General features: G+C 37.8%; 2 protein-coding genes across 2 annotated transcripts in view; one reads left to right on the top strand and one right to left on the bottom strand.

Moving 5' to 3' along the window:
- mettl8 (methyltransferase 8, methylcytidine) overlaps positions 1–6,077 on the bottom strand; it is a 10,702-nt gene extending 4,625 nt beyond the window's left edge. The window contains exons 1-4 of the mRNA XM_016276285.1: positions 5,865–6,077; positions 3,245–3,294; positions 2,332–2,392; positions 846–986 (exon numbers count right to left, since the gene is read on the bottom strand). Of these exons, the coding sequence (XP_016131771.1) occupies positions 846–986; positions 2,332–2,392; positions 3,245–3,294; positions 5,865–5,990 (378 nt within the window). The 5' untranslated portion in view covers positions 5,991–6,077. The remainder of the gene's footprint in view (positions 1–845; positions 987–2,331; positions 2,393–3,244; positions 3,295–5,864) is intronic.
- A 7,331-nt stretch (positions 6,078–13,408) lies between these two features.
- The window catches only part of cybrd1 (cytochrome b reductase 1), an 8,837-nt gene continuing 5,970 nt past the window's right edge, over positions 13,409–16,275 (top strand). The window contains exon 1 of the mRNA XM_016276274.1: positions 13,409–14,476. Coding sequence (XP_016131760.1) covers positions 14,290–14,476 — 187 coding nt within the window. The 5' untranslated portion in view covers positions 13,409–14,289. The remainder of the gene's footprint in view (positions 14,477–16,275) is intronic.

The raw sequence follows: 16,275 nt of genomic DNA, 5'->3' as shown, positions 1-16,275 counted from the left end.
CGAAGGAGCGCAAAGTTGTTGTATTTCCTCCGCAACCAGCACGGATCAGCTCTAGGCTCTAGGCATGACGAAGCGGATATCGTCCTCTTTTGGAAGACCAAACAAAGTAGTTTCACTTTCACAACGAAACACACGGCGGCCTAGAGTAAGCAGAGGCAGCGGAGTCGAGAACGGCACGCCCGGCGGATCCGACGAAGGAGCTTGCAGCAACCACATGTGACGACCCCGGGCTGGACTCCGCTTCGTCCACCGTGAAAGCCAATCCGGCGATCCACAGCACTAAGTTGATGTATTTCCTCAGCGACCAGCACGGATCAGCTCCAGGCATGACGAAGCAGATATCGTCCTCTTTTGGAAGACCAAACAAAGTAGTTTCATTTTCACAATGAAACACACAGCGTCTTCACGACATGGCAGCGGCGGCAACAATACTACAGCGAGAATAAAAGTTACGCCTTCTTTCTTTGCGTGAACATTTGGGTGGCGTTATGCAAATCTTCCCACATCGTGAGGTAGACATGTGGGGGCGTGTTAGAACGAGCCGTTTTAGGTAGGCGTGGTTGACTCTTAACTTTTATAAAGAATATCTCTTTGGATTTGAGACTTTAGTCTTTGCAACTTTACAGATCTTTATGCACCAAGAGCTTGTAACACTCCAAATAGAAAGGAACAATTGAAATCACATCATATGACCCCTTTAAGCACATGTTGCAATAGGTAAATCACAACAGCAGGGTAAAGTGGGAATGGCTGCTATAAGCGAGGACACTGGTCAAATAAACAGACTCTAATGTCAGGTGCATGCTGGGCAAGTGTGTTACAGTGTTCACATAATGAATGTGTTACCGTGCTGGGTGGATGGCGGAGAGCACAAAGACCACCAGAATAATGTCCAGACTCTCGGGGGGGAAGGGAAATGGGGACGCCGTGTCACAAATGTCCCGCACAAATGCGTGACACACTGCAGGGTCATAGTCTGGGTGCTCCTGCAAGGGGAAAACATACACAACTGTCCTCAAACGACTGCTGTTTTTGAGAAGCATTTTAGATTTTGCCTTCATGGAATTACACTGCAAACATTTTATCATACTAATACAACTAACAAATGGTATGAGATCCATTTATTTTAATACGAAAGCGGTTGACACTTTAATTACATAAATACATGGGAATGATATTGCTTTAATTACATTTTAAATACACTAAATAAAATTACTTATATTATTTGTTTTTATTTTACTTAAAAAGCATAGAAATGAAGCATATGAAGAATTGTATTCAAATTATAATTAGCATAAATTAACTTCAGTACTACCATTAAATATAGAGTGGTACTTCAAATATTGTATATACTCAATTACATATTTTTAAGCAGAGAAATGCTGTTTAATAACTTGTTTTATCAATAAATAAATACACATTAAACTACTTAGTTATCTTAGGTCGTTTAAGCTTATATGGCTGCATATAATTAATAAAAAATACAGTAAAACAGTAATATTGTGGTATATTATTACAATAAAAATAGCCATTTTATTTATATTTATATATAAAATTATTAGAATTTTTTTTTAAAGAGTACTTTATTCTTGCCATTACTCCAGTCTTCAAGACACATTTCTTATTATTATTATCAGTGTTGAAAACATATAAATATTTTTGGTGGAGTCAAGAACAGGATATATATATATATATATATATGCATACATTTTTTATTATAAATGTCTTTAATGTCACATATGAGAAATGTAAAGTGTCCTTGCTCAATTCATTTCTTTAAAAAAAAGTTGTAAAAAAATAAAAAAGCCTAAACCTTGGAACGGTAGTGTACATTAAAAGATTTATACGAGCCTTGTTATCCAGAATATCAGAGAGAATCTGGGTGGGCTCTTTTGACTTGGACCAACACTCAAGCAACATGCTTGACTTTTACACAGGCAAACTCAATTTTCTTCACAAAATGTAAAAAAAAAAAAAAAAAAAAATTAGTTCATGAGAACAGTTTTTAGTGTTTTTACTCAAACTCAAGCATATACTGATGGAATAGAAACGCTGCTGTCGGCACACTGTGGATGTCACTTCCCCCACTATTCAATATGTTCTGCTGTTGGCATTTGACGAAGGTCTCTGCATAACAAAAAGCATCAAGCACCAGGAGAGAGAGCCACACGACTGATCAGCCGTCATTAATATGAATGGAGAACAGGATATGTTGCCCTCCCCGTCTTCATCCATTCTCAAAGGCTTTGGCTAATGTAAATCTGGGATGTGTGTGGGCTCTGTTTGATGTAAAGGTGCACTGAGGAGCAGAGACACGTGACTGTCATTTACCTGGATGAGCTCAATCGCTTGAGATGAGAAGTCACAGCAGTACAGAAACGCCTTACTGCCCCTAGAAGTACACAAATACACCTGCTTACATGCTACTCCCAATAACTGTTTCTATCACAACCTTTTCGATTTTCATCTCCTTAACTGAAAATTGTGTATGTGTGGCATAACATACCGCGATAAAACAAAAACGGTGTCCGTCTTCATTTCAGGCCGCAAAGCCACAAAATGTGATTATTTTAAAGGGGGTGATTATGTTCTATACCCACTGTACAATCAGCCTCCTCTTTGTGTCCTGATCACCATGATAGAATCTATTTTGCGAATCATAATGACCGTATCAATATCCTACTTATTACACAAATATTTACCAAATACATAAAGAATACTGTCTTGTTTTCAGAAAAAAAAACAAGTCAAAATGAAGTGAGTTTTTGCTTAGAACAAGCAAACTAATCTGCCAATGGGGTAAACTAAATAATCTTATTTCAAACAGAGAACAAGATTATTTTCGCTTGTTTCAGGCAAAAACTCACTTCATTTTGACTTGTTTTTTCTGAAAACAAGACAATAATTTGTCCTTGTCTAGAAAACCGTTCTTGATTTAAGAACCTGTAGATATTTTGGCTGGAAACAAGACAAAAATTCTAAGAAAAACATTTTTTTGTAATGATGCGGAAAATTCAGGAATACAATTGCATTTTAAAATATACTCAAATAGAAAATAGTTATTTTAAACTGTAATACTAGTTCACAATATTAACTTATTAGTCTATTTTGATCCCTTGGTAAGCAGGGATTTCTTTGCCCTTTGCTAGGGTAACTGACAGACAAACGTCTACATAATTTATCCTAGCAATAAAAATGAGATTTGTCTTCTGAGGAAACGAGGTTGTGTTTTCCTCACAGTTACCTGATGGTGTTGATGATGGGAAACACACTGTTCCCTGCACCACAGCCCACCTGCATAAAACACACAAATCAAAATCAGTGCAAATCCCAAACCTAAATTATTTAACACACCACAAATGATTATATGTACAGTATATACATATATATGCAATAAATGAATAGTCCAAGCTTTTTTCCTCATCTCCCGGCACATCCTAATGTTTTTTCAGTTTCAGGTTTATTTTATTCTTACTAGCCGGCTCCTTTCAGTGAACGATGGGAGTCGTGTCCTGTCTGAGAGCTGATTTCTCTCTTTCTTTCTGTTATACGGTAACTGTGCTCCATTCTGAGAGGGGTTTGTTTGGAATGATCTGTGTATAATGTTCTATACATCTGGCTGAATTATAAAAGCCAGAAGTGGTTCTAGTGAAGAGCTGTCTACACTGTAAAAAAAATTCAGTAAAATTTACGGTAAAAAAACGGCAGCTGTGGTTACCGGAATTTTACAGTAAAAAATACGGTAGCAACGTTTTAGGTTTTATGGTTTTAACTTAAATTTACAGTTAAATACCGTAATTTCATTAACTGAAATAATGTTAATATAACAACCTACTGAAGTACTGAAATCTGTTTTGTAGCTTTGTAATACACTGATAACCACCAAATGCAGGAGGTGATGAGAAAGTCACAAGATGAACCAAAGCCCTTTTAAATAATAACATTAATAGAAGGTGCACAGCGTCATTCACACAAACACTAAACACCATCACGGTAACACACATGACACTGAAATAATGCAATAAACATTCGGTTCTTATTGCGGAGCTGAGCCAAATGATCCGGCTCTGTAAAAAGAGACGAAGCTTCTTTTTCAACATTTCTATAAAGCTGTGTTGGAACAATGTGTATTATAAAAAGCAGAAGAAATTAATAAAATAAATAAATGAACATTTTACCATGCAATTTTAATCAACTTATTTATTTTTCCTGTCCACTTAAATAGTCCTGTGAGATAAATATATACCGTTATTGTATAAATATATATATATATATTAGTGCTGTCAAACGATTAATCGCATCCAAATAAGTTTTTGTTTGCATAATATATGTGTGTTCTGTGTATATTTATGTATATATAAATACACGCACTTGCAATATATATTTTGAAAATATTTACATTTACATGTCTATATTTATATTAATATAATTTATATTATATATTTAATAAAACATTTCTGAAATATATACATGCATGTGTGTGTGTGTATACATAATAAATATACACAGAACACACGCATATATTATGTAAACTAAAACTTTTATTTGGATGCGATTAATCGCTTGACAGCACTAGTATATATATATATATAGAGTGTCTCAGGTAATATGAGCTCATAAAGCATATGAGTTCCACTGCACTGAATTAATGCATGTCTAAACTGATATCAGGTTTGAGTTTTCTTTGGCTGCTGAGGGCAGCTACCAGGCATCCTCCAAACTCAGTCATCTTCACCACATGTTATGCTGAAAGATGTCCTCGGGGGCGGTGAGGACTCTTCCTCCTAACGGCGCGGGGGGTCTTCCTCCACTGAGCGGCCTGCTCACAGCACGGGCGGCCAGCTTCAACAACCCCCTCATCTGAGAACATCAATCAATCATTACGATCACAAACCTGACACGACACTACATACTAATGTGAAGAAGAACTACACATCCCAGCCGGAAACACGCACTAATGTGAAGAAGAACTACACATCCCAGCCGGAAACACGCACTAATGTGAAGAAGAACTACACATCCCAGCCGGAAACACGCACTAATGTGAAGAAGAACTACACATCCCAGCCGGAAACACGCACTAATGTGAAGAAGAACTACACATCCCAGCCGGAAACACGCACTAATGTGAAGAAGAACTACACATCCCAGCCGGAAACACGCACTAATGTGAAGAAGAACTACACATCCCAGCCGGAAACACGCACTAATGTGAAGAAGAACTACACATCCCAGCCGGAAACACGCACTAATGTGAAGAAGAACTACACATCCCAGCCGGAAACACGCACTAATGTGAAGAAGAACTACACATCCCAGCCGGAAACACGCGCCGTACACCCGGCAGTAATGTAATAGTCCTGTGAGATAAATATATACCGTTATTGTATAAATATATATATATATATTAGTGCTGTCAAACGATTAATCGCATCCAAATAAGTTTTTGTTTGCATAATATATGTGTGTTCTGTGTATATTTATGTATATATAAATACACGCACTTGCAATATATATTTTGAAAATATTTACATTTACATGTCTATATTTATATTAATATAATTTATATTATATATTTAATAAAACATTTCTGAAATATATACATGCATGCGTGTGTGTGTATACATAATAAATATACACAGAACACACGCAAATATTATGTAAACTAAAACTTTTATTTGGATGCGATTAATCGCTTGGTATATATATATATATATATATAGAGTGTCTCAGGTAATATGAGCTCATAAAGCATATGAGTTCCACTGCACTGAATTAATGCATGTCTAAACTGATATCAGGTTTGAGTTTTCTTTGGCTGCTGAGGGCAGCTACCAGGCATCCTCCAAACTCAGTCATCTTCACCACATGTTATGCTGAAAGATGTCCTCGGGGGCGGTGAGGACTCTTCCTCCTAACGGCGCGGGGGGTCTTCCTCCACTGAGCGGCCTGCTCACAGCACGGGCGGCCAGCTTCAACAACCCCCTCATCTGAGAACATCAATCAATCATTACGATCACAAACCTGACACGACACTACATACTAATGTGAAGAAGAACTACACATCCCAGCCGGAAACACGCACTAATGTGAAGAAGAACTACACATCCCAGCCGGAAACACGCACTAATGTGAAGAAGAACTACACATCCCAGCCGGAAACACGCACTAATGTGAAGAAGAACTACACATCCCAGCCGGAAACACGCACTAATGTGAAGAAGAACTACACATCCCAGCCGGAAACACGCACTAATGTGAAGAAGAACTACACATCCCAGCCGGAAACACGCACTAATGTGAAGAAGAACTACACATCCCAGCCGGAAACACGCACTAATGTGAAGAAGAACTACACATCCCAGCCGGAAACACGCACTAATGTGAAGAAGAACTACACATCCCAGCCGGAAACACGCACTAATGTGAAGAAGAACTACACATCCCAGCCGGAAACACGCACTAATGTGAAGAAGAACTACACATCCCAGCCGGAAACACGCACTAATGTGAAGAAGAACTACACATCCCAGCCGGAAACACGCGCCGTACACCCGGAAGTAATGTAAACACGTGTGAGCGCCGCTTAGTTCGCGGATTACTATTTCAAAACAAGCAGAGAAATCACTGCCAGACAACTGTAAGAATTCCATGCGAATATATTCTATACTTTCTGCCAAGTTTTGGAAATGCTTGATATGAGGATTCGTGTAAACAATGGAAAAGTTAGCAGTTAACAGTTAGCTTAGCAGCAAATAATGCCCACTGACAACGCAGCTTTAATTATAATAAGAGCAAAATGAATGAATGTATCTGCTTATATCTGACTTATGTAAGTCAAAAGACGCAGATGTTCTGCAGTATATTCGTTAATGCTGTAGTAACTGTTGTAGTTTGGAAAACAATAATATGAATTCGAGTCTGAATATAAAAAGACTTCACCCAGCACTTACTTAGATGTCACTTCTGAAGCTCGTTCTGCTTAGGTTTGTGTTAGTCCGTGTATCTTCTCTGAATGGGGTGTGTGTGTGTGTGTGTGTGTGTGTGTGTGTGTGTGTGTGTGTGTGTGTGTGTGTGTGTGTGTGTGTGTCCGGCGCGCCCCCTGGGGAGAAACCCGCTGAGCCCCAGCTCTTGTGTACTCACTCTTTTTTAAATTGTATTATATATATATATATACACACACATATACACACATACATACAGGTGGTGTTCTGAAATGAGGAGGCAAAGTCCTTTTTTTTTAATCAAATGTAAATTCCTGTCTCAGTCACATGTTCTTGGTTAAATAGACATTACTTTACCAGAAAGCAACAAATACAATTCTATTTAATATTTCTACATTAACAATGTAACCAATATTCTGTTTATTAAAGCCAAGTATGAATCTCATCAAGTTATTAAGCATTTTATATTTATTCCAAAATAATAACTCAAGGCCGTAACCATTTAAACAAAATATTTTATTTGTGAGCTTATGTTCAGCTGTTCTTTATAATAGTTAACTTTGAACTTCTTGTGAATTATTCGGTTCATCGGTCATCAAAGCTCAGTAAATATTGGTCACAGACACAGACATTTACTTTAAATTTCAACAAGCTGATTTACTCACTAAAACCCCCACGGATCATGTTTTCAGACCATTTCAAGTCTTATTTTGACGTAATAAAGTGGTTACATCTAAGTCTGTGAGTTGTTTACTTGTTTAAATGAGTCTTCCCATTAATGCCATTATATTGTTCATTCAGACTGATTCGTGAATGTAGAACGCACATGAACACAAGAGGCGGGATTTATCGCATGAGCCAATCACAGCCGAACATAACCAGTCATATCTGTCTGTCTATCTATCTGTCTGTCTGTCTATCTATCTGTATGTCTGTCTATCTGTCTGTCTATCTGTCTGTCTGTCTGTCTATCTATCTGTATGTCTATCTGTCTGTCTGTCTGTCTATCTATCTGTCCAATTAATTCTTTAAAAATCCTACAATGTGATTTTTTTTCTCATTTTGTCTCTCATAGTTGAGGTATACCTATGATGAAAATTACGGGCCTCTCTCATCTTTTTAAGTGGGAGAACTTGCACAGTTGGTGGCTGACTAAATACTTTTTTGCCCCACTGTATGTCTGTCTGTCTGTCGGTCTAGCTGTCTCTCTGTCGGTCTGTGTATCTGTCTGTCTATCTATATGTATGTATGTCTGTCTATCTGTCTCTCTGTCTGTCTGTCGGTCTAGCTATCTGTCTGTCTGTCTGTCTGTCTATATATATGTATGTATGTCTGTTTGTCTGTCTGTCTGTCTATCTAGTTTTAACTGTACTAACTAAACTAAAGAATGAAATAGTGGTAATAATATATTCTGCACAATGACGATAAATTTGAATCTAATCCAATCTAATCTAGTAAGAGTAGACCAAATAACTTCCCAAAAACTATGCATCTTTGAACACTGGCAAAACATATGCACATGATGTACTTCGTAGTGTTTATACTTTTTAAAGGGAATCAATTGGATGGCTTACTTATAATTGACTCTGTATGAAAAAATGAAAACAATTACACGTATTACCTTTAAGTATCAGAAGACTTTGGAGAGTGCTTCTGAATTTATGTTTAGGCTCTGCATAGATGGTGTGACGTTTACAGAAAAAAAAAAAATGTTTTCATGCGAGTTGTCAACACTTCTCTCTACAGAGTTTCCTCCCGTATTGTTTGAGATGTCATACTTTGAGAACTGGGTTCAGATCGGAGGTCATCCCTGGCACTACATCTACACCCCCAACCACAAGAGGCACAGAGGAACCCATCACATCTGCTCTATCACAGACGGAGCACCGGTGAATACTCTCGTTCCTACAGATATTCTCAGGGAAAAAAAACAAAAAAGCCAAGCTGAGATATATTTAGACATGCACTGAGGTTAAAGTGTGTATGTTACCTACATGTTGCATTTTAGTTAAAATTATTATCATATTATTAACTCTTAGGGCAAGACAAACAGTATTAGGTTTATCTTACACAGCAATGAATGTTTTGAGTATTTGGTACTAAAATAATCATTGGTTTTATGAACAAGACCACTTATCTTCAATAACTGACATAAGTGGCATTTAATTAAAGTTTTTCTTGGTTATATCATTGCAGATAAGTTGGATATGTAAGTATGTGCAACTTTATCTGCATGCATACAGTATACTTGCGTAGGGTGATACATACTACTAAGTAAACCGTATGTATTGTGAAAAGTGCTATACTAATCAGTTTGGCTTGACTCGTGTGTAAAGACCTCATCTATCTAACCCAGTAATCTGTCATCTTTACACATCAGGCCAAGAATGGCATCCAGGACATGAAATGTGACTCTAGAAGCAGACTGGGTCTTTTTTCACCCAGATGACTCGGGTCGAATTGTTCATGCTGGGCCCAGCACAATAAAGTGAGCATAATAATTATTATATAAATGGCAAGAGAGAGAAAGCTGCACATTGAATATTCCTATATGTGACCTTGGAGCACAAAAGCAGTGTTAAGTCGCTGGGGTATATTTGTAGCAATAGCCAGCAATACATTGTATGGGTCAAAATTATCGATTTTTCTTTTATGCCAAAAATCATTAGGATATTAAGTAAAGGTCATGTTCCATGAAGATATTTTGTAAATTTTCTACCGTACATATATCAAAACTTAATTTTTGATTAATAAAATGCTATGCTAAGAACTTAATTTGGACAACTTTAAAGGTGATTTTCTCAATATTTAGATTTTTTTGCACCCTCAGATTCCAGATTTTCAAATAGTTGTATCTCGGCCAAATATTGTCCTATCCTAACAAACCATACATCAATGGAAAGCTTATTTTTTCAGCTTTTAGATGAAAATATTGACCCTTAGGACTGGTTTTGTGGTCCAGGGTCACATATAACAGGAATCTTTTTATAAACGGTGTCCTTGAACAAGCATAAACAAGTGAATGAGAAACCATGACCTTATGATGAGAGTATTAAACCATGTAGATTTTGCTTCTCTCTGCGATTGTCATTTTGAATTTTCTCTCTCACAGTGTTCTGAAGATCATGGCTGAAACAGGATGTGACTGGAAGTATGAGATAGTCACAGCCTTCTCCATCACTGCTGCCCGTGACGATAGAGTAATTTATGTTTATGGGTTCATTACCAGCTGTAGCTGCGTCGCAATATTATAGAAATATCAATACTAGAACTTTTTCATTTTTAAACACACCAGAAATACCAGCTGATTTTTTATTGTAAAAGCAGAACATCGCTGCATGGAAGGATGGTTTGTAATCAGTGGTTCTTCTTCCTCACAGGCCCCTCAGGTGATTGTGACGTCTTCTGGCCGTGCAGTCAAAAGGAGAATCCAGTTGTTAGACGATGACCCAGCTCAGCAGGTACTGCAAATCATGGCTCTTCAATAGTTCTTTGTAGAACATTGGTGCAGAGAAGATCCCTCTTCTTATACAGAGTTTCCGCGGGGTCTTAAAAATAAGTCATACATTTAGTTGTATCAAATTTAAACGGGACGGAAAGACCAGAATTGCTATGTCTTAATGTGATGATTAAACTTCAAAAGGCGATGATTTTATAAACAGGAGAGCTGGGCGTTTCAGAGTCCGTTGCTGCTCGTCTTTGTTTACTGTCGTTACCGGAAAAACCGCTGTGTTTCTGCCATTCCGAAAGCGCCTCCTGCTGGCAGAGAATGAATGTGCATTTTCAGTAAGCCTGTTTTATTCAGGACCGCATTTCTAGGACCCTATAGGCTAGTTTTTTTAATTTGTTTTATTTATTTATTGTATGTATATATTAGCCACTCATACTATTCTATAGCACTTGCTATTCAATTCTGTATATAATTATTTTAAAGGAATTATGTAGTTGTTTAATTGTATACACTTAATTATTGTCCTAACCAACTCCTAACTCTAAACATACCCGTTGGTAACCTTCTTGAAATAGTTAACATAATTTATTTCAATATATTCTCTCTCTATATATAGGCTCTATACATGTATAGGATCTATACAGTGGTGTGAAAAAGTGTTGGCCCCCTTCCTGATTTCTTATTTTTTTGCACGTTTGTCACACTTTAATGTTTCAGATCATCAAACAAATTTAAGTTTTTAGGTTTTAAATTCTGTTTTCTTATAAAGAAAGACTTTTGTCTTTGCAAAATTTGTTCATTAGCCGCAGTTCAGCACTTCCCGTCTGATGTCCGACGCACGTAAGTGCAGTAAACGGTAAAACAATTGTGGTACAAATTAGTGTGTTTATTAGTACATTAATAAATATAAAATAATTGGTAACACTTTACTTGAAGGGGTGTGCATAAGACTGACATGACACCTTCATAATCATGAGGTTAAGACAAAGACATCTCAAACAATGTCATCTTTGCATTAAAAATGACATAACTGAGCGAATGACACTTAATGACAGTTGTCATAAACATGCATAAAAAACCTTCATATTCAAGACATGTGTCATGTCATGATTATGTAGGTGTCATGTCATGATTCTGTAGGTGTCATGTCATGATTATGAAGGTGTCATGTCAGTCTTATGCACACCCCTTCAAGTAAAGTGTAACCAAATAATTTTTAAAAAGTTCACGCCAGCTCTTACATCAGAAATAAAATGGAAAGATAAAAAATTAATAGTTTCCATGGATCTAGTCTTTGCATCTGTTTGTTTGATGTTTGAATCAGGTCTCCTCTGTTGGAATAGAATTGGCTAGATGGGTCCTGTAGAAATGCGGTCCTGAAACTGCAGCCTCCAGTATTGCAGGAACACAGTATTGGGGCTGTTTTTGTTCAGACCAATGTGAAAATCGACCCATGTTTTTACCCTGCAAACACACAGAGCTGTAAATGTGAACTGGTGGATTGATAAGAATAATAATCTCATGCTTTTACAGTTTAATATGTTACTGTAGACATTGCCCTGCCCCGTTCATATGGTATTAAATGTATTTGTGCAGGTCTTAAAAAGTCTTAAATTTGAGCTTGAAAATCCTGTAGAAACCCTGTATAGAGAACTGTTGGCCTGTATATAGTTCCTGAGTGAGAACAAATCTTGATTATATATTTAGGGTCCTTCAGATCAGTGTATTGGTATCTGAATTTGTTAAAGCACCAGAGCATAGTTGGCTTTCTAAGGAACTTAAAAAGTTTTTTGTGGCACTCAAAGGAATAGTTCACCCAAAAATGAAAACATTATTTATTCGCCCTGATGTTGTTTCAAACTCGTATGATACAAAACACACAACAACAAAAAAACTTGTTTAAAATGTTCATGCTGCACTTTCATGCACTTCATGTGCCTATTTGAACTTTATGTGGACTTCTTTTCTGGTATTTTTAGAGAGGGTTTTTTTTTTTTTTTTTAAAGGGGTCATTTTATGCGATTAAAAATGTTCCTTTCTCTTTGGAGTGTTACAAGCTCTTGGTGCATAAAGAAGATCTGTAAAAAGAGGATGATATCCACTTCGTCATGCCTGGAGCTGATCTCTGCTGGTCGCTGAGGGAATACATCAACTTTCACCGAGGACAAAGCGGAGTCCAGCCCGGGGTCGTCACATGTGGTTGCCACTCATTCGTCGCATCCGCCGGGGCGCCGTTCTCAACTCCGCCGCCTCTGCTCACTCTATCCCATCCTCAGCACACGCTAAGCCGGGATAAGTAATGTATGCTTTCTTGTATGAACATCTCTTGGAATATGCTCCATAGAAGAACAAGTTACCAGGTTTTGGAACATTTCTTTCTTGATTATGTAATTGCAGAAATCTAAAATACAATCAGGTAGCTTTATATATAAAGTTGGGTGTATATTATATACAACTTTACTAGCATATACTCAGTACACTCACATAGAGCAATACATAATGTACTATATAGCAAATTTCAACTGTCTGATTTTTGATTTAATTGCAAAATGTGACTATTATCGTCCAGCTCTTTATGTAAAGCTGGATATGAATGTCCAACTTTACCTGCATACATACAGTATTGGAACATGATGGTGAGTAAATTATGACAACATTTAAATTTTTTCATTTGTGGCAAACCCTGTAAAAGCAATTTTTGATTCTAATTAGAAACGTATTTTGTTTAATAATGTTGTGGAAGAATGTACATAGAGGTGTCTGATTGAGTGGACTCACTCTAGTGCATCTCTGAGATGGTCTGCTATGTTTTTACTTTGCATGTAGTAACTTGACGGTCTTATCTAGACATTCAGAATGGTGAAGTATGAAGATGAACTTGATCTGTTGGCTGTGGTAGACATCACTCAGACTGAAGATGAAGGACAGGCCCACCTTCGCCTGCATGACAATAAGACGGGGCTTTTAATGAAGAGAGTTCCTCTAAAAGAGCCACGGGATGTGGTGTGACATGAATAAATGAATGTCTCTGTTTTTAGATCTCATTCACTCTGTCTGTCATAACTCAACACCCTCTCTACGTTGTTTTCCTGACCTACAGTCACGAGGTTTACTTTGATAGAGACACGATTACTCACACTGTCCAGGAGAAAAATACTCATTCTGCTGCCATGTTTAGAAAATGAAGAGACCAGCTTCGGATGAACCATGAGCACATTTCATAGTTCTGTATGTGATGATTAATAATGAGCTACAGTGCATTTCTCCACAAAAAAACATCAACAACCTTTTATTAAATTTTTCTATTTGGATTTTAGAGGACTCAAAAGACATTTCTTTTTAAATGCATGAATCATGAGTCGTTTGGATTGAATAATGCCGGCCCTGAACAAACATTTATCCGTTGATGGAATTGAACTTGAAACACTTTTCTGTTTAGTTATTTTATTTACTTGTAACTTTACTAATAAAGACTAGTTTGTGACCAATACTCTCTTGTCATCATTGTGAAACTAGTGGTGTTGCATAAGTTTACTGTGGATAGTTACAAAATAGTGCTGGAATGAAAAAAAGGAAAAGAAAGAAGTCGTCCCAAAACCTAGGAAGCTGCCTACCTGGACAGCATTATAAGTCTAAACTTAAACAAAATAGTACTGGGCACATTGTTACTGGGCATTATAAGCTTCACATGTAGCATTTTGGGCATGGATAAGGTCCAAACCTAGTTTGCTTCCTACCTAGACTGCATTTTGACTCCCAGCAATGCTGCCCAGATAGGCAGCTTACTAGGGTTTAAGACAGCGCCTCTTGTTTGGGCGAGAGAGTGCAAAAGGGACCCAGTGTCTCGTGTCGTTGCCCTGCTGTAGTCGCGTGAGTGTATTGCAGACTGCGAGGATGGAGAGCTACAAGCAGTTTCTCGTTGTCTTGCCTCTGGCTCTGGCGCTCGGGTTTGTGGCGGTCGCGTTCGCTTTAGCGTGGGTTCTACACTTCAGAGAGGGGCTCGGCTGGGACGGGGGAGCGGCGGAGTTTAACTGGCACCCGTTGTTGATGGTGATCGGCTTTATTTTTCTCCAGGGAGTCGGTAAGGAGTTTGAATGTTTACACTTCAATCAGCAACCAGAGGTTTCGCATTCCCGAATCTTTGATCACGATTTAAAGTAACAGGTCACTACTACCAACAAAACTACATTTACTCATAAAGTAGCCTAACCATTTTAGTTATGTAAATGTGAAGTTATGCTGCTTTTCCCCCAGAGAATTTGGTGTGATATAAGGTCGTAATTCAACTTTTAGATTTCGACAAATGGAAATTGCGGTTATGTTTGTTCGGCTTCTCGTAATATTATGCTGTGAAAAAATGAAGCGAAATTCATTCGACTTTTCGGACAAAATTGCGATAAAGATGGTGGCTGTGCATCAAACCGTACTGAACTTTTACATTTCCTCCTTTAACTCATCCCAGCTAACAAAAATATGTAGAACGTTGCGCTAACGTTCTCATTAAGTTATGCAGACGTTCGCTGAACGTTCAGAACGCGGTTTATTTTTTTTTGTTACTGCGAACGTTAGAGAGAAAAACACATTCAGGGACGTTCCATTTTATAATTTGCAAACATTATGGAAGCGTTACTTTCTGAAACCAATGTAGTGGTTCTCAACTCCAGTCCCACTGATCTGCACGTTTTATGTCTTTATTTAACGCACCTGATTCATTTCATCAGCTCGTTAATAGACAGATCCATGAACTGAAGTGAGTCAATAAAGTGAGATATACAGAATGAACGGAGCAGTGCGAAATGAGCAGAGAACCACTGCGTTAGAGGAACGTGCAGCTGAAACAATTAAAGCGGTCATAAGACAAGATTTCAATTTGTCCTTTCTCTTTGGAGTGTTACAAGCTCTTGAAACACATTCAGGGACGTTCCATTTTATAATTTGCAAACATTATGGAAGCGTTACTTTCTGAAACCAATGTAGTGGTTCTCAACTCCAGTCCCACTGCTCTGCACGTTTTATGTCTTTATTTAACGCACCTGATTCATTTCATCAGCTCGTTAATAGACAGATCCATGAACTGAAGTGAGTCAATAAAGTGAGATATACAGAATGAACGGAGCAGTGCGAAATGAGCAGAGAACCACTGCGTTAGAGGAACGTGCAGCTGAAACAATTAAAGCGGTCATAAGACAAGATTTCAATTTGTCCTTTCTCTTTGGAGTGTTACAAGCTCTTGGTGCATAACGAAGATCTGTAAAGTTGCAAAGACTAAAGTCTCAAATCCAAAGAGATATTCTTTATAAAAGATAAGAGTCAGCCACACCTACCTAAAACGGCTCGTTCTAACACGCCCCCCACATGTCTACCTCACTATGTGGGAAGATTTGCATAACGCCGCCCAAATGTTCACGCAAAGAAAAAAGGCGTAACTTTTATTCTCGCTGTAGTATTGTTGCTGCCGCCATGTCGTGAAGGCGCTGTGTGTTTCGTTGTGAAAGCGAAACTACTTTGTTTGGTCTTCCAAAAGAGGACACGACTAGAAATCAGTGGTTAAGTTGTGTTTACAACACTGTTCCAGAACACTTCAACCCAAATATTCAGATGTGTGCAGCACATTTTATGGAGGACTGTTTCCTGATCCTGGGAGAGTAGACTACAATGCCGGCTGTTCTGACTCACAGACTGTGAGGTTTCATATTTAAAGAATGTGCCACTGAGGATTCAAACGTGAGTTTTGAGCAGTGTAGAGTAGCACTTGTTGTTTGTCGTTTCTTGGATCACAAATGCAGACATGGTTTTATGTTTACGCGGCGTGAAAAAAGACAGTATAAGTCATTATAATCCGTAATTATGTCCCCACTGGATGCAACAAATGCCTCGTTT

The sequence above is a fragment of the Sinocyclocheilus grahami genome, unplaced genomic scaffold (genome assembly GCF_001515645.1).
Source record: "Sinocyclocheilus grahami isolate Dianchi unplaced genomic scaffold, SAMN03320097.WGS_v1.1 scaffold100.1, whole genome shotgun sequence".
NCBI classification, from domain to species: Eukaryota; Metazoa; Chordata; class Actinopteri; order Cypriniformes; family Cyprinidae; genus Sinocyclocheilus; species Sinocyclocheilus grahami.
The sequence above is the reverse complement of the archived record's forward strand: the minus strand, read 5'-3'. Positions and strand labels throughout refer to the sequence as shown.